General features: G+C 33.8%; 4 protein-coding genes across 4 annotated transcripts; 3 read left to right on the top strand and 1 right to left on the bottom strand.

Moving 5' to 3' along the window:
• Positions 1-512: 512 nt before the first annotated feature.
• Positions 513-1136, top strand: LOC130980493 (protein FAR1-RELATED SEQUENCE 5-like). Its single transcript, XM_057904164.1, has one exon. It carries the CDS (start codon positions 513-515, stop codon positions 1134-1136), a length of 624 nt encoding a protein of 207 aa, XP_057760147.1.
• Positions 1137-1202: 66 nt separating this feature from the next.
• Positions 1203-2420, top strand: LOC130980491 (protein FAR1-RELATED SEQUENCE 5-like). Its single transcript, XM_057904162.1, has one exon. It carries the CDS (start codon positions 1203-1205, stop codon positions 2418-2420), a length of 1218 nt encoding a protein of 405 aa, XP_057760145.1.
• An 11938-nt stretch (positions 2421-14358) lies between these two features.
• LOC130983146 (probable WRKY transcription factor 29) lies at positions 14359-15329 on the top strand. The gene is made up of 2 exons (XM_057907331.1): positions 14359-14722; positions 14840-15329. Exons 1-2 carry the CDS (start codon positions 14397-14399, stop codon positions 15162-15164), a joined length of 651 nt encoding a protein of 216 aa, XP_057763314.1. The 5' UTR covers positions 14359-14396; the 3' UTR covers positions 15165-15329.
• Positions 15330-15562: 233 nt separating this feature from the next.
• On the bottom strand, positions 15563-18673 carry LOC130982798 (endoglucanase-like). Its single transcript, XM_057906893.1, has 7 exons — positions 18358-18673; positions 17868-18272; positions 17671-17748; positions 17212-17364; positions 17002-17110; positions 16093-16259; positions 15563-15990 (listed from the first exon to the last, which is right to left on the bottom strand). The coding sequence occupies exons 1-7, from the start codon at positions 18610-18612 to the stop codon at positions 15667-15669; spliced, it is 1491 nt and encodes a 496-aa protein (XP_057762876.1). The 5' UTR covers positions 18613-18673; the 3' UTR covers positions 15563-15666.

Here is an 18673-nt window from a genome sequence, read left to right as displayed (position 1 = left end):
ATCTATTTTATGTAATGTTATAAGACGGAGTGTACTGAATTATTTTTTTTATTGGACATTTTTAAGATGTCAGGTATATTTACGGACACTGAGATGAATGAGTAATACCAGGAGGACGATGACTTTAACCAACAAGAAGAGCTAGTAAGTGACCAAGATATGATGGATGAACAGAATGAATTCGAACAAGATTTCGGAGATGAATTTACTGAAGGAGCGTATTTTTTTGAATCTAATCAGTCAAAAGATATCCTTGAAGCTGCTTATGCGGTTGACTTCGTGCAAGACATTACAACTTTGAAGTTTAGTAAAAATTTTGCGGAGGAAATTGGCAAATATCACTTTTCTACTTTGCAGCTTGCATTTGATTTTTATCTGAAGTACTCAAAGTCGAAGGACTTTAGTGCAAGGAAGAGCAAGACCTTCAAGAATAGTATTGGCGAGATTTACAACAAAAGTTTGTATGTCATAGGCAAGGATTCAGGGAGGAGAAATATTACACGATGGAAAAAATGAAGAAGGAGCCTAGATTGGAAACAAGAATTGGATGTGAAGCTCGAATGGATGTTAAATTTGTACCAAAAACTGGAAGGTGGCATATCTTTTATTTCTTTGACGAACACAACCATGATCTATTGGATACACAATTCAGTGCTATGTTGCCTACCCACAGAAAAATGTCAGAGGCAAATATTATGCAAATGATGAACATGCTAAAGTCAGGGATTAGCACTTCACAGATATTTGGTCTTCTAGCTAGTCAAGCAGGCGGGTATGAATTTGTTGGCTATGGTCCCAGAGATATGTACAATGAGATTGCTCGACAAAGGCGTCAAATTTCTGGTGATGCAGCACGAGTGTTGAAGAAGTTGGAGGCTATGCAGTTGAAGGATCCACAATTATATTTCAAGGTATGTCATGATTCAAGAGGTTTGTTACGTAACTTGTTCTGGTCTAATGGGATTAGCCAACTAGACTACCGACTCTTTAGGGATGTTATTGCTTTTGATGCTACGTACAAAAAGAACAAGTATAGTTGTCCATTAGTCATATTCAGCGGGGTTAACCACCACAACCAGACAATTGTTTTTGCTACTGCGTTAATTGTGGACGAAACTACTTATACATATATTTAGCTCCTGCGTCAGCTCATTGTTGCAATGAAGGGCAAGACCCCGACCTCAATAATAACTGATGGGGCCATGGCGATTAGGAATGCAGTAAGAGATGTATTTTCCGAAGTCAGACATAGATTATGTGCTTGGCACCTTATTCAAAATGCAACTAGCAATGTTGGAAAATCATCGTTTACATCTAAATTCAGAAAAATCATGTTGGGAGACTACGAGATTCCCGTGTTTAAGCGTAAGTGGGTTCAACTTATTAAAGAATTTGGCCTTGAGGATAAGCCGTGGGTGATCAACATGTACAAAGAGAAGCATATGTGGGCTACTGCATATATAAGAGGAAAATTCTTTGCTGGCTTTAGAACTACCTCAAGATGTGAAGGTTTACACTCAGTTATGGCAAGGTATGTGGGGTCGCCGTATGATTTGACAAGTTTTGTAGAGCATTTTCAAAGGTGTGTTGCACATTTGCGCTTTAAAGAATTTAATGCTGATTATGAATCTACACATGGGGTGCCCGTCATGCAGACTTGTATAGAGCTGCTAGAGAGATATGCTGCTGAGTTATACACTCATGAGATATTTCTTTTCTTTCGGCCATTTCTTTCTAGAGCTGGATCAATGCAGGTGCTAAACATAGAGAATAACGATGATTGCATAAAGTATATTATGTGTAAGCATGGGAGGCCCGATTTTATGTGGACCGTTGATTTTTGTCAAGAAGAAATGATCTTCATGTGTACCTGTTTAAGAATGGAGTCATTTGGAATTCCCTGCGAACATATTATGAAAGTTCTAGTTGACAGAGACATTTGTGAGATTCCCCGGTCATTGGTATTGGATAGATGGACAAAAAAGGTTAAATCAACACTCAATGATCCAAGTGGGTTCACCAGGGATGCTGTTGTTATTAGTCGTCAAAGTGCCATGATAGAATTTTCTAAACAATTGGCTGCTGTTGCTGCTAAAGTACCAGAGAGATATGAAGAGACACGTGACCTAATTATGGGATTGTACTCATCTTACAAGGCTACAGACGAAGGCACTAATCAACCTCAATCAGGTGTAGCTAAATGTAGCAATCCGTATGTGCATCAAAGCGGTGTAGGCTCAGGACAACCATCTAGGAAGAAGCGGCAACGTTGTAGTGTTTGTCAAATGAAAGGACATAAGAAGACAACATGTCCTTGGCAAAAGGACATTGACAACAACGTTATTGAAGATGAAGCTAACGGTTCGGATGATGGCGACGTATATCCAGAACCGACGGCTAAGTTAGATAGTGATAATTAGCCACCTCCATATACTTAATATTTTTGCAGAATGAATCAGTTCCATATTTGTATTTATTTATTTTTTTGCACTATATTAATGAAATTATATATATTCTTCCAATAGTCGTGCGTATGCTTTTTAGATGAAATAATTGTCAACTAAATATCGGTTTGCGAAAAAGGGTAAAAAAATCGGTCAAACCGACAATGTAAACGGTCTGGTTCAGTATTTAAAATCGTCAGATTGAAAATCGTTGAAAACTGTTGAACCGACCGGTTTGACCGAACCGTGCTATACGACCGGTTCTTAAAAAGGACGCCGGTTTGATTAAAAACAACACCAAATGCGTAACACGTCAACCCCCTTCCCCTAACTCCCTCCCCACCTTCGTTCTTCATTCAGAATTAGAATAAAAAAAGCAAATCTTCAAAGTCTGTAAATTAGGGTTCTACCGGTAACGTCCGTTGTTGTCAGCGCCTCCGCGGCCTCTTCCTTCTTTCTGACTAAAAGTAATTTAAATACGAAAAAAAAGTGTTATCACTTTAACTTTTTTTTTTCACCATGTCTCTCATTGACTAGGGGTGCTCAAAACCAATCCAGACCAAACAAAACCGACTAATCGAACCGAAAAACCGAAAACCGAGTAAACCAAAAATGGAAAAAACCTAAAAAATTATGTTTTGCTGTTTTTTTGTGGTTCAGTTCGGTTTTCGGTTTTGCCACTAAAAACCTTAACCGAACCGAACCGGTCAAATAGAAAACCCAAAAAAACTATTAAAAAGTTTGGTCAGAAAATCGGATCGGACCGGTCGGTCGAACCGGTCTGACCGCAAATCGGAAGCTTAGGTGGTTCGATTTACTAGCAGAAACCGTTGTTCTAAAACCGGACACAAACCGTTGAACCGACCAAAAACTGGCCAGTCAAACCAGACCGAAACCCGGCCGATTTACTAGAAACGACGCCGTTTCCTTTGTTGAAAGGAAAAAAAGGGATTGCACGCATTTGGCTCCCTTCTCCAACTCCTTCCTTACTTCTTAGTCATCAGCAAAATGCCCAAGCCTCCACCAAAGAAATCAAACCCTAGCCTCCACCAATCTTGTCGCAGTCTGTCGGAGTGAGAGACTGCTGCAGTCGCCTCCGTCGCACTCAAGAACTTCCATCTTCGTGCTATCGGCGTTCGTTACTTCGCTCTCACCATCCCCTGTTCGCTCTCATCAGTCACCTTTTCGCTCTCCATCCCCTTTTCGCTCTCATCAGTCGCCTGTTCGCCGTCGTCCATTGTGCTCAACCGCTCTCCATCATCTGTCGAAGGTCAATGCTCACTGCTAGTGCTTGTTCTTCATGCTTGTTCTTCCATGGTTAGCGATCGTCGTTTTTTAATACTCACTGTTGGTGTTTTTTTTTCATTGATTGAGGATTATTGATTAAGTGATGTGTTGCTGTTTTTTTTTTTTTTACTTTGTGCTTGAGTTAATTAGATGCTCTGTCAGTGCTTAGTGCTTGTTCTTGGTTGATTGGGTTTGCTCACTACTCTAGCTTGTTCTAGCCTATTCTTGATTAATTAACTCTATTACTGGCTTATTGATTGATGCTAAATTGGTACTGATAAACTGTTACTGGCTTGTTCTTGGCTTTTTTGTCTGTTGTTAAGTTTCTTGATTTTGTGCTCATTAGCTCATTCAATGCTTTTTTTGAGGTTAGTGGAAATGGAAGCTCTGACATTTTTGTCAAGCTGAATATGCAACCCTCTGCCTCTAGTTTAACAATGTATATTTGTTGCTGATTGTTCTTCATTGTTTAATTTAATTCTTGTTAATTTACTGAAATTGCTTCTGATTATGGTTCATTTATTTGTTGTTGATTTACTGAACTTGCTTTGATTGTTGTTCTGTTGTTGACTATTCATTATTCAATGTTCAGTGTTCAAGCTCAAAGGAAGTCCCTAACATATAAAGTTCTTCCCTAAGCCTCAGGTTTTGTTTTTTGTTCTGATTCTATTTTATTTAGTTTTGGTTCAGTCTTATTAATTCTAATTTGTAGTAACACTTGGTTGGTTTTTTCTTGATTCTATGGTTGAGTTGTTGATTCTTATTTTGTTTTTTAATTCAGAACTTTTTGTTCTGTTTTGATTTAGGGTAATTTTGACTTAGAATTGATTCTGTACTTTTTGTTTACTTAATGATAATACAGGAAAGGAGAAGGTGAAAGAGGAAGAATTTGTGGAATTGGTGGACCACATGAAAATTTTTTAAATTAGTTTGTTTGTATTTTTTATTCATTTTGGTTCTATTTCTGATTCAGTCCCTTTTTGCTTTTCTTATTGCTTCTTGATTTTTCTGAGTCAGGTTCATTATCTAATTTGAATTTGTGGTTTGATGTTCTAATTTATGTTGTTTTAATTTTTAGAAGACAGAGTTTTAAATCACCTGATATATATACATCATATAAAAGTAGTAATTGATTGATAATAGTTGTTGCTTTCCACTACCCTTATTCTTATTGCTATGATTTAGTCAATTTCTTTACAGCTTAAGTTTTTCATACTATAATTCATATGTTCGTATTATGGCTTAATTTTATTAGGTAAGAATGGATAGAATTTTACATTTTTCAAATAATTGAAAAAACCGAACCGAATCGAACCAAATCGATTTTCTGCGGCGTGTACGTATTCATTATCATTATTGCAAATTAAAAGCTTATTAATTGGGTTTTGAATTTTGACCTTCCATAAACATGCTTATTTAAAATATATATTATTAATCATGTTTGTATCTTTTGATTGAAGATAATTCATGAGCCACAAAGTGTTCACATACAAAATATAAATATATTGCAATTGCAATCTATTCCCACTCCTGGTCAGTATGTAGCATTGTTGAGTGGGCAATGGTATAAAAACGAAGACTTTGATAATTCGAAATAAATTACCTAAAAATGGATGACTTTTAAGAAAGTATCTCTTTCCAAATGCAATATATAGTAATTATGATTTATTATTTTTATGGTTACTGTTATCTAGATTTTTTTTTATTAGCAATATATATAAATTTAATTAAAATAAAGAAGTCAAATCTTGATCAAATGAAAACTACAAAATAGAATACAAACAAATAAAAAGATATGGAATTTTTTTTACATAAATTAATTACATAAAATAAAATATAATTCACAAGACATAATATTTGTATGCCATTGTTGCTGAAATAATAAATGAAAATAACATTACTTCATCAAAATAATATGAGTTTTTTAAACTAAAATATCTATATATTGCATAGAAATAGAGAAAAATTGTAAAAGCCACAAAACGATAAATATCTATTTAAGAAGTCATTGAAAAATAACTAAAGAAGTACATCCACCAAACATAACAAATAAATAGGCAATAACCAAAGTATTAAGTTTTATCTAGATTACTACTATAATCTTTACATCTCATGGTTTGTGTGCAAATTCCAAAACTCATTGGCCGACGCTATAATTTGTGACTTCTTATGGTTGATCCGACTCCGGAGTAAATGCACAGCAGTTATCATGCGAATATCGTTATTCTCAAGCTGCAATTTATTCACTATAAATTAGTACAGAAAAATGGTGAGTAAATATTAGAGAGTTGTTTTATAAATGCGCACCTTATTGTTACCATTTGGTTTAAACTCAAAAGTCATATCCATCCACTTCATCACCCAAGTTGCAGAGTTCAAGCTTGAACTACATTGAGGTATATCTTCTGGACTTGTAATTTTGTAGTCAAGAAATTGTTTATTATACTCTTGAATGCCATCATCTTTGTAAAAGTTCGACTTGATGACTTGCTTCAGTAGGTTTGCCTAATTTTATTTAACTAGTTAGATAATAAAAACAAAATATCAGCAAATAAGCTTAGTAAAATTTTTTCAAATCCTTACTAGTGCCTTGATAACACGTTCGATGGTGAATTCTGTCATCATTAAAATGGGTGTCCAAGTGATAGATTGTGCGATCGCAAACCGAGATTACCATTAGATACCAGTGGTCACCCTCTTGAATAGGAACATATATCTAGACCATAAAATTTGTCCGTGAATTATGTTTGTTAATGATGAAAAACTACATTCAACCATGAATATCCAAAAAAAATCTTACAAATTTTAAATCAGGAGTAGGTTGCATAAATTTATAAATATAGTGTTCCATTTTCTTCTTTAAATTTATCTTGCTGAAGACATCCACCTAATTCATTAATGCAAACCAATATAACTGTTAGTACACGATAAAGCATGGTTCTATATGAGCATTACATTTATAACATATAATCAATAAAATTATCTTGTTAGGGGTTATATAACATACCACAAATCTCGGTGGAAGTTGCCACGTTGTCTTGAAACTTACGTCAGATTGGTCATCAGTGCATCTCAATGCCGCTAATTCAAGAAGCTGAACCATAATCCAAATATAGTACTCGTTTGTGTGAAAAATCAGATGTTGTTTAATGAATAGATTATTTGTGTACCTTATCAGTAATGGGTCTGTCAGGTATGAAATGTTCAAAATCTGATCTAGTTGCTCTGATTGTATCTGTTACCACAAGTTCTTCCCTGTATCAGTTAAAAACCAAAAACACATTAGATTGATCCTCATTCATCGACAACAAATATAATATCATATTAACTTACGATGGATCTAGCGAGGCTGAAAATGCATATGCACAGGCCTTTATCTGATCTTCCAAAAGACGCATGGTTGGAGTTGGCATAAATTGACAATGCATTGACTACGAATGTTTGACACAAAAGTATTAGCAATACATAACTATATGGTTAATTAGCAGTACTCATAACAGACTAGATAATTAAAGATTGGTGTCTAAGTGGTAATTACGTCCGTAATGAAAAAGAAATAAACAGGTCTTCTATATCCACTTCTGGATTGGCTCAGTGCATAAGACGCCTTGGATTTATTGGATGATTTGGACTCAATCTTTGGCTTTCTAATTCCGCTTAGGGATTGAACGGTAATTTTTTTTGTGTCCCCATAGTGGTCTTACCCTAAGAAAAAAATAGATTCAGTAAATTCTTGTTATCATTTTAAGAATATAATAGTAAAAAATATGAGTTATTGTCCATTAATGCACATGCATTACCTTTGATATGTTTTTCTTTTTTGTTGCAGCTCTTACAGTTGGGGATACTGGGTTGTCTATATTGATCTCAATTTTGAATGCATCATCGTGAATAAAAGACCTCTTGTCCAGTTCGATAAGATCATCCTCATCGTCTGATATAGTAGTATGAATATCAATAGCTGAACTCTTAGCCTTCAATCTATTTGAGAATGGACGTGTCTTTTGTACAGAAAGCTTGGTCGGAGTCTTAAAATTATTGTTCAGACTGAGTTGTGAAATTATTGTCTTAATACAGCTTACAGATTCAAGGATTTTATCAATCTATTCGTCCCGAGCCATGTTTACAACTCTCATTGACTGCAAAGATTTTAGGTAAAATAATGTCATATAAATGTAAAAATACAAAAAGAGTGATAAAAAAATGTTTATACTATATATATTGTATGACTAATATAAATTACATTACTGGTTGTCAAATTAAATTACCTCCATTCTACGGAGGACCTCTTCCACTTTACTAGACAATTCTTCACTTTTATTTAGATCCTTGCTTTGAATAACACCGTCATTGATAACTAGGTCATCCTGTAAAAAGAAAACATAAAAGATTAAATTACTCATAATACATTCTACTAAAATTTAAAAATCGATTACGTCTTACCTTAGCACTAGGAATTGTAGTTCCAATTTGATCATCAAGATCAACTGTGATAAGATCACAGTCTGTAGCCAGTGACATATTCTGTGTATTACATGCATCGTTGAGGACTAAATCTTCTTTAGGAGGAATATTCATGATTATTATCAACGGAAGAATATTTTATGAGTAGATTTGGTTGAAAGGCAATTACTTAAACTAATTTGTCAATGTATAAAAAATTAGTCAGGTTGAGCACATATATATACACCGAAAAAAGGTAATCAAATTAATTAATTCTATCTTATTTAAAATTTTTAAATTAAGTAAACAATTTAAAAAATTTTTATGTTATCTTATCTTTTGGTTAAAATCAAATACAAATCAAATTTTGTCTTGATTGTTATTTACAATTTAACAAAATAAATTATATTAATTCATAATTTTATATCTTATCTATAATTATTTTTAAGTAGCTAAATACTCAGATAATAGTAATACTGATAATATTAGACGAATCACTAATAATTAAATAAAAACACTGCTAAACTGGTTAATAGCCACTTAATATTTCAAGCAGAGTGAACAATTTTAAAAATTTCTATGTTATCTTATCTTTTGGTTTAAAACCAAATAAGAATAAAATTTTATCTTAATTTTTATTTACAATATAACAAAGTAAATTTTATTAATTCATATGATTATATCTTATCTATAATTATTTTTAACTAGATAAATACTCAAATAATAATAATAATAATAATAATAATAATAATAATAATAATAATAATAATAATAATAAGATTAGATGGATAGTTAATAATCAAATAAAAACAGTTTTAGTACTAGTTGATACGCACTAACAAAACAATCGAATGAAACATTAAGTAAGTGTATTTCAATCGATTACAATAATACAATCGATTGAATCAGTAATTGAGGATAATTCAATCGATTGCACTAACAACCCAATCAATTGAAACAGTAATTAAGAGTACTTCAATCGATTACAATAACAGTACAATCGATTGAATCATTAATTGAGGATAATTCAATCGATTGCACCAACAAACCAATTGATTGAAACAGAAATTAAGTGTACTTCAATCGATTACAATAACAAAATAATCGATTGAAACAGTAATTAAGTGTGCTTCAATCGATTACACTTAAAAAACAATCGATTGAATTAGCAATTGAATATACATCAATCGATTGCACAACCAAAACAATCGATTGTATCCATACAAACACCTGATTGCAAGCAAATTTCAATCGATTGGTTTTCTAATCAAATCGATTGAATGCATCTCAATTGATATCAAGAACGGAGACATTTGCAGTAACCACTCCACATTAGGAATTGATTCCATTCAATTTCACCATCAAATGAAAAAGAATATCCAGAAGCTCAAAATATAAAAAAATTGGGGCATTAATAAATATAAATAACTAAATTCAATCCAGCAAATCCATCAATGAAAAATAGCTGATAAAATCCAAAAGCTTTTTTTAAAAGAGATTACAAAAGAAAGGCAATAACATGAATGCAACATAAGCAGTAAATTCCTCAAGGTTTCCTCAAATATCAAACCCAATTCAACAAGTTGCAGAACTTAGCCTTGAATTAACTGATCTATTGCCCAATTTGGAATGTCAACAAAAAAAATACAGTAAATTTAGATCATTCATTCAATGATTTAAATAAGCCAAATTCATCAAATTTCCAAACATAAGTCTCAAACACAAGCAACCCCAATATCATACACATAATGACACATTCATAACTGATAAAAGAATTTCTTCATTCTTCGACAAAATTTCTTCATGGTCCAGGCCTTGGGATGATGCCCCTTGGGTTTGTGATGCCTAGATTAGTGTATAGAAGATCAATTGCTTCTCCTTGACAATTGATAGCTTCAGTTTGCCTGTCTTGACGCTGTCTCATATCAGCAAATTGCTCCTCCATATATACTCTCATGCTTCACAATTCATCCATCAAATCTCGCATTGATGGCGAAGGAAGGGGTGGTGATGGGGGTTCCTGTGATTGTGCTTGCACCTCAGGGTCTTGTGGTTGTCCTTGGATCTGAGGTTCTTGGGCATCCTGATCTCTTCCCATCTGTCTTAGAGTGTTTTCATCAATCTTGGCTACATTACTCAATGAGACACTTTTCTCTTCACCCAAGTCAATTCCAAGCCAGGTGAAAATCTTAGTCCAATGGCAAGCATATCCTAAACCAACACTTGATTTTCCTTTCTTCATTTCAAGCATATGATGAACCATAAAATAAGGCCAGTTTATCTCCTTTCTAGTCACCATAGCCCAAAGCACTAGAATATCTTCATTAAACAAGATTCCATGGTTGTGTTTTCTTGGAATCAACATGTATGAAAACAAATACATCAATATACGCTGCTCATTACCCAACCCACTGCAATTTATATTACCTCTAGCATCTATATGTGGATTCTCATACTGTAGACTCTCCAAACCAACCGATCTATTATATTCACCCCATTCCTCATCTGCCACAATACCTCCAGTAAATGTTGCCCCGTGATAAACTAAATTTCATTGTTCAGCTAATTCTTCCAAAGTAACTTTATAATGCTCTGACCCTAAATCAAACTCAATCAACGGCATTACCTCACCCTCTTCATCAGGTTCAGGAACAACATAATTTAAAGTACTATAAATAGCCCTAACCAAGTGCGGGTAATAATCATCCTTAGTTTGTACAAAATCAGTTAAGTGTTGTGTTTGCAAAGCATTCCACACCAAATTATAATGCCTATTATGAATGAACTCGGCTGTTATATACCTGGGAGGAACAATTTCCCTTTACTCGAACTTCTCCACATAGTTGTTCAATGTCCTCGGAGACGGCAGCCACCTTGCCATGTAATGGGATGAAGCAATTAGTCTGGCGGAGGTAGAGCTTTCTCCCTCAACCCTAGCTCTTTTGGTGTTCTTAGTTCTGGCCATTATGGGAATATTGGCTTGGTGGGTTTGGTAAGGATTTGGATGAGGGTTTATATTATGTATGTAGTTTGGAGTAGATGTTGGTGAGATTGGAGAAGAAGAAGTGAGAAGCTTTCTGGATTTTAGAGAGAGGAGAGAGGAACCGAACTGGTGTTCTTACGTTTCAAAACGGGGGGAGACTGGGTGTGAATACGCATGGTTTTCTTGTTTAATAGATAGGCATTTCAAATTTCAATTTATTGGAATATATTAACAATTGATTGAATTCAGAAAAAAAAAATCATTTACAACGCTTTCCAATCGATTGAATTAGAATTCACATACACAACCAATCGACTGAATTTGGCAAATCCATATTGTTTTGGTGAATTCAATCGATTGAGTAACAAAACCAATCGATTGTTTTGGTGAGACCTTAGGTTGTTTTCAAGCATTCAATCGATTGGAGAGTATAAACAATCGATTGAATTACAAAAATCCACTTTTTATTTATCGTTCAATCGATTGGGTCATATAACCAATCGATTGATTTATGCGAAAACCATGCTGTCTTGCAATTTTCAATCGATTGTTTTGTGATAAACTGTAATCCAATCGATTGGTTTTCAAGGAAACACTGAATTACATTACCAATGATTGAATTTGGCTAAAACTTCAATGTCATCACTTTTCAATCGATTGTATTTGGCAAATCCATGTTGTTTTCGTCAATTCAATCGATTAAGTAATAAAAATAATCGATTGTTTTTGCGCATTCATTCGATTGGAAAGTATAAACAATCAATTGGTTTAAGTGAAAACCATTATACCTTACTACTTTCAATCGATTGTTTTGTGATACACTGTAATTGAATCGATTGAGTTACAATTCAATCGATTGTTTTGATAAACCAATCAATTGAATTTCAAGGAAACACGATTTGGAAGCCATGGACGAACGTCACGAGATCAAATTTAATATTTTAATCGATTGGAATGGCCAAAAGCTTTATTAGGATTAATGGAGGATATAATTGGTTGTTGTTTTTGTATTTGATTGTTAATAAATATAATAGATAATTGATAAAATAATAATTTATAAAATAAAAAACAATTTTTATAATTAAATAAAATATATGAAGTTAATTTGTAATTAAAATTAGTTCAAGGACTATGTAGCAATTGTTAAAAAAATTCTAAAAACATGTTTTCTAATGGGACCATTAAGTGGTCAAAAGGTTCTGAGACCACGGAATCTTGAGCCTACTCACCATAATCTATACCCTCACATGCTCACATTAATAATTTTCATCCAAATCTAAACCATCGTTATTTTTAAATTAATATATCCATGATTCATATTCATTGTATACCAGTGTACTAGGTACACATGAAAATCTTCCAATATTATGGCCTATGTCCTATGGATATAATTTTAATATTTAATTATTCTATTAGTTCCTATAATTTCACTGAATTTTCAATTAGGTCCTACATTTTTCTCTTTTTCGATTGAATCCCTATACCGTATAAAATTTTGTAATTAAGTCCCTGCCGTGACAAAAATACTAGAATTATACAAAATAAATATGCCTAACACTTGAGTGGATATTTAGTATAGTTTAACAGAATATTTCGTTAATTTCAATATTTTTTGTCAGACGATAAGGACGTAGTTACAAAATCTGATATGATATAGAGATCTAATTAAAAAGAAAAAAATATAAGAACCTAATTAAAAATTCGATAAAACTATATAGACCAACAAATTTTAAAAGATAATTAAATTCCAATTTATCAAAGTCAACTGGTCATTAAATTACTTTATTCCTTTTTCCTAAAACAAAAATGACATTCATACACTAAAACCAGCTACTAATGTATTTGTATATAAATACAAGTGTGATTTAATTTATTTTTAATGTGTATTTATATTCCAATATATATTTTACACTAATAACTTATTTTAATGGCTAATTTTAGTATACACATAACATAATCGTTCTTAAAATTGTATAAAATTCAAATTAACAAAAAACAAAAATTGATAAATGGAAGAAATATTTAAATGACTAATACACAATTTAATTTTTTTTTGTGGGTGTGAATTTCCAGTATTTCCAAATGAACAAAAAAACTATTTTACCAGAAAACTAACAAAATCAAAAATATTATTTATACACTAAAATCAACTACAGATAAATTTGTGTACAAATACACCCGAGAGAGCAATAAGTAGGCAGTAGCTAACAGATTCCCCAGCTTCGCCCACGATACCCCTTCTTTTTCTTTGTTTTGGACTTGACGATACTCCTTCGTTGCCAGCGGAAAAAGTACATTGGGCTTAGTCCTGGGCCTACTTTTTTGTTCTTTATTTCTGTCTTCTCTTTTGGGCTCTTTAACCCATAAGCTTTAACATAAAGGGTTACACTCCAGAGAATAAGAGCGAAAGCTGAACCCCTTTTACACCAAAAAACAAAAAGTTGAATCCCCTTTCATCAGCTGAAAAAAAATAAGGAAAAGATGAGTGGTGAGGAAGATCCTCTGGGGCATGGCATGAATATGACGGCGACAAACAAAGACTTTTTATCGGTGAGGGACTGAGGGAAAACGGCCTACACAACACAAGCGAGAGCTAGTAAAGTTTAAAATGATAATAATTTTATTGCATACTTAATTACTTATTTAATAATATTTAAATATCTACTTTATAATCATTTGATTAAATTATAATTTTTATTTAGTTTACTTATGTCATTTTTGAATTTAATAAATTGTCTCAAAATAGATACCTACTTATATAAATGCACGAATAACATTATTGTCTCGTATCAGATTCTACATCCAAGTGTATTATTATAATATTGAGTTGAATGTTAGGTATAGCATAGGATATGAAGGCTGGCCGAATGGCCGAAAAAAGGGGCTTCAGGATTAGACTTTCACCCTTCTGACTTAACAGTAAGTCAACTCAATTATTCTATAGGGTACTGTATGTATGCATGTATTACTCCTAGTTTGTATTTGTATTTCACTTGTTCAAAGGGCCAACAGTTCACCAAAACGGAAAAAACAGAAAAGCTCAAAGCACGAGGTACGCTAACGTACAGGCTACAATTTTTGACAAATCTTATTATCTTAGTCCTTTTAATAATATAATATGTTATGGCCGAAAACGTTGTTTGTCATCTTGCACAAAACTTCTGGCTTGTGAACTGTGAGTTTCATTCATGCTCCCTTGTATTAATATATTGTATTTGTAGCTTCTTCTTCTTCGATGAATGAGCTTCATGGACTGGGATTTGCACGCTATAGTGAGAGGATGCACCAATACTCATCAACCCGACAACATCCTAGGTGATCTTAACTATTTCCAGTTAAGTCCTCAACAAGAAATAGATGAACGTTTCTTCAAGTCTCACCAATTCTCAGAAACAGAAACCATCACTACTGCCATCGTCGATGATGAATTGGAAGAGCTTTACAAACCTTTCTACCCTTCTACTACTGTTGATACTACAACTAGTTCCCACCCTACCTCCGCTGAAGTCAACAAAGTACTCCATCTCAAACCTTCAGAACCAACACCATCTAAATGTAAAAGAAGGTACGACATACATATATATAGTACAAAAGATTGATTTGTTTTAATTTGCATCAAGCAAAATACAGGGTTGATGGTAATTAATTATTGTGTGAGTAATAATTACAATTATAAATGAAGGAAGAAGAATGAAGAGAAGAATAAGAGGGTAGTGAAGCGGGTGAGAGAAGAAGAAGGGTACAGTGATGGATGGGCATGGCGTAAATACGGGCAGAAACCAATAAAAGGATCAGAGTATCCGCGGAGCTATTATAGGTGTAGCAGCTGCAAAGGATGCTTGGCTAGGAAACAAGTTGAACGGAGCCATTCCGATCCACAAGTTTTCATAGTTACCTACACAGCTGAACACACCCATCCTCCTCACCCCATCACTACTATTCCAACAAACTCACAAGCACAAGGAACAGTAGTAGGAAGAGGCTGGAAGAGGAGAACCAATCTATAGATGAGGCGCCAATTGTGCTTTCAATCAACTACTTGCTTTAGATGGGTGCGCCTTCATCAATATATAATTTTGCTTTTCATACAACAAGTCAAGAGAACTTATTATATATTGTTTTATTAATATTATATATAGTTTGTACGCTGTTCGTCAAATACTAAATATCTATCCTTGGTTCAAATTTCGGTCCAATTAAAGTAGCATGATTTAATTTTTTCTGAATTATATCTTTCACAATGTTAACTATATATATTATGCATTTGAAATGAGGGGTTGAAAACAACGTAGACAAGCTCATAACATCTTGATTTCAAATTTTTATTGTATATAACTTATTAAAACAATAACGTACAATACTAGTTTATTTGAATCTTAAATTTCAAATGACATATATGTATACATGTGGCTGGGGTACCTAGGTAGTATCACTCAGCTTATATAATGAATTATTAGTTGATGACACATGCAATGATGATATTAAGTAGCGTTGCTGTGGTGTGTGGGTTCATTCAGCAAGCAAAGCAGCGACGGAACCGACGAAAGCAGCATTAATATAGGTTGTAGGTTCGCTGTGAGAATAGTCAGATCTTTCATCACCGAAGTGGTCATTGGAATCAGGGCCTCCAACAATGGCACCAACGTGAGTATTGGGATTTGGATTTGGTGAATTGTAATAGTTTGACATACCATCGCTGCACCCCACTTTTCCCTGCTGATCTTTGATTGAAGGGATTGATGAGCCTCTGTGGTGTAATTTCTTTGGGTAGTTACTGCCAAATCCAACCATGTACGACATACTCATTGGATTCTTTCCCAGTATGTAGTCCACCTGAATTAATAATACATGCAGTGCATATACATAACATCATCAATATATTCAGATATTATATATTCAGATCAGATTAATTAGTATATTATATATTAGATGGACCTGTGTTTTTGCAAAGTCTCTAATTTGGGGGGCAGTGAAATGTGAAAAGCCACACTGGATTCCACTGACGTTGTTCCTGCTTAGGATTTTGGAGAAAATGAATAGCACCATGGTTGAGCTTGTTGTATATTGCAAGTTGCTACTGTCTCTAGTATACAATAGACCGCCTGATCAGTAGGCACAATAGTTTGTTATTAACTTTATTCCTTCATCCAGAACATTGATTAATATGTATGAATAAATCATTAGTTAATAATTTGATGGATAATTCTCCACATACAAACGTTTTTTTATACAAGTCTTTACAAATCTTTTGTATTAACGCGCTTCGAACCGTTACTGCACGTTTTTACTGCACCTTCTTCTTCTTCTTGCTGCATATTCTTCTTCCTCTTCTTTCGTTTCTTGCCTTCTCTTTCTCTTTCTTCATTTACGTGTTTTTCTCTCTGTTTTCTTTCTTCGTTATTCTCGATTTCCATTATTTTTTGAAGAAGAAGCAGCAGAAGATGAGGAAGAGAAAGAGAAAGAGTTCTAAATTATGCATAAGATGTAGTTCAACGAATTTTGGGTGTATTTCTTAAATCTTTTGGTTGTAGTTTTGTAATCCTTTGGGTGTATTTCTGTAATCGTTTGGGTGTATTTCTGAAGTTACATTATCTTCAAATTTGGCAAGAAACTCGTTTTTATAGAGGAAGAAGAAGAGTCGTTCATAATGCATGGTGAGTAGCGCGCTTTGGAAACAGGAAGTGGTTGAATAACGTGCGTTTATTTACTCTTAAATGTGGGAGTGTAATGCGTGTATTTTATTGGACTTGTACCAACTTATAAAACTTGTAAACCAAAAACCTTTGTATGTGTAGTGGACCTCTAATTTGATAACTAGTAGAATTAAACAATAATAGTGTGTACCGGGAGTCGTCTTAATCTGTTGAGAGCTACTTCCTGGCATCAATGCGCATACAAATGATTCAGCGTCACTCTTAAACTTGCCCAGTTCATTCTTCCCCTCATAAAATTCCTGGAGAAATTTTGATCAAGGTAAAAAGGATGATTATTATATATAATTAGTTTCTTTATTTTAATTATTTGAGTTACTATGTAATGTAATAATATATAAACCTGGGTGAGTATTGTTTGAGCTCCAATAAATTTGTTATCCCAGCTGAACTCATTTACGGCATGACTCCATCCTTGGTTAGAAGTAATATAGTTCAAATACTGGCTTTCTCCGGTGGCCTTGTATAGCCAAGACGCCGCCCATAACAGTTCATCCTAATTTTCTCACACAATCATTATTCAACATGAAATAATTAAGCGAATATATATATTCGCAAGCAATGATACATCATCAATAAATATTATATTTTTTATTATATTAGTAACCCTTTATATTAATATTTATAAAAATTTTATATTTAAAACATATATAGTTTGCAGTTATATCTTTTAAAATTTATATACATAAATTTATATTATTTATTAAAAATAATTTAATATTTATATTAATTAAATAATAATAAAAAATTACTAACTCCAAGAGATTCTCTATGTTCATATCGCACTGAAGGCAGATTATACCTGGTAACCTGAGTAGGAGCAGTAGAATGGGCAAGAAAGCGAGTACGATCCTCTATACTTGTCAGCAAAATCAAACAGCTACAATGAACATGCATGGACAAATTAAAGAACGTAGTGTGTCATATATATAGAGGTAGCAAATTCTTCAAGACGAAAGATTCATATATAATAAGACATAATGAATTGTTGGTCATTACTGATTTAGAGTGGGTTAATAAGGTTGATGAATAAGCGGGATCTGTTTTCTTGAAGGCAATGGAGGCAGCAGCAAGAGCAGCAGCAGATTCAGCAGCAGCCTCGGTTCCAGGGGAAGAAGAATCAATCTTGTAGAGTGTTCTTGGAGTATCCATGTCCTCTGGGCGCTCCCAACATTGGTGATCGGCGTTCCCATCTCCGATCTGTGTGAAGAGCGTAGTCGGCGAAGTGTGGGCTTTGAGTATGAAATCAGTGCCCCAGCGGATTGCACTTTGGAGGTTTTGATCAGTCTGTTTCTGAGTCTGATACTCAATATTTGCCCAACTCAATAACGTCACTGTAAATGACATTGGCCATCCAAACTTCACATTATCACCAGCGTCATAATATCCTCCGGTCAAATCCAACTATGGAATATAAAATACATGTTAAAATATAAAATATAAAAAAAATATATGGTGACCAAATATGTAAGCAATAAAGCATGCATACATTTTGAAGTTTGCCGTCAGAGAGAGCGGAGTCTGCTCTCCAGGTGACTCTTTGATTGGACGGCAACTGTCCTGAACGTTGTCCTTCAAGAAATAAGATAGCCTTTTCCAGAGCATCTGCGTAGTCATAACTACTACTATTAGCTGCTGATGATGACGACCTTAGCGGCGTCTGATCCTCCATCACCCCGGGCCTCATGGCAAGCCCAACTATTGCACACCACAACATTAATACGCCATACACCACCATTGTCATCACGAGATCTATCTCTTAAGCTTAATTTCTGTATGCCAATAGTATTATACAGGACCGAATG

Source organism: Arachis stenosperma, chromosome 5 (genome assembly GCF_014773155.1).
Source record: "Arachis stenosperma cultivar V10309 chromosome 5, arast.V10309.gnm1.PFL2, whole genome shotgun sequence".
Taxonomy (NCBI): Eukaryota; Viridiplantae; Streptophyta; class Magnoliopsida; order Fabales; family Fabaceae; genus Arachis; species Arachis stenosperma.
This window is presented reverse-complemented; position numbering and strand designations above follow the sequence as displayed.

Excerpts from the sequence above, each read along its gene's own strand:
- LOC130980493 (XM_057904164.1), top strand. The coding sequence starts at position 513 with ATGAAGAAGGAGCCTAGATTGGAAACAAGAATTGGATGTGAAGCTCGA.
- LOC130980491 (XM_057904162.1), top strand. The coding sequence starts at position 1,203 with ATGGCGATTAGGAATGCAGTAAGAGATGTATTTTCCGAAGTCAGACAT.
- LOC130983146 (XM_057907331.1), top strand. The coding sequence starts at position 14,397 with ATGAGCTTCATGGACTGGGATTTGCACGCTATAGTGAGAGGATGCACC. Across the intron at positions 14,723-14,839 it reads CCATCTAAATGTAAAAGAAG|GAAGAAGAATGAAGAGAAGA; the intron begins GTACGACATACA and ends TTATAAATGAAG.
- LOC130982798 (XM_057906893.1), bottom strand. The coding sequence starts at position 18,612 with ATGACAATGGTGGTGTATGGCGTATTAATGTTGTGGTGTGCAATAGTT. Across the intron at positions 17,365-17,670 it reads GCTCCTACTCAGGTTACCAG|GATGAACTGTTATGGGCGGC; the intron begins GTATAATCTGCC and ends TGAGAAAATTAG. Across the intron at positions 15,991-16,092 it reads GAGACTTTGCAAAAACACAG|GTGGACTACATACTGGGAAA; the intron begins GTCCATCTAATA and ends TTATTAATTCAG.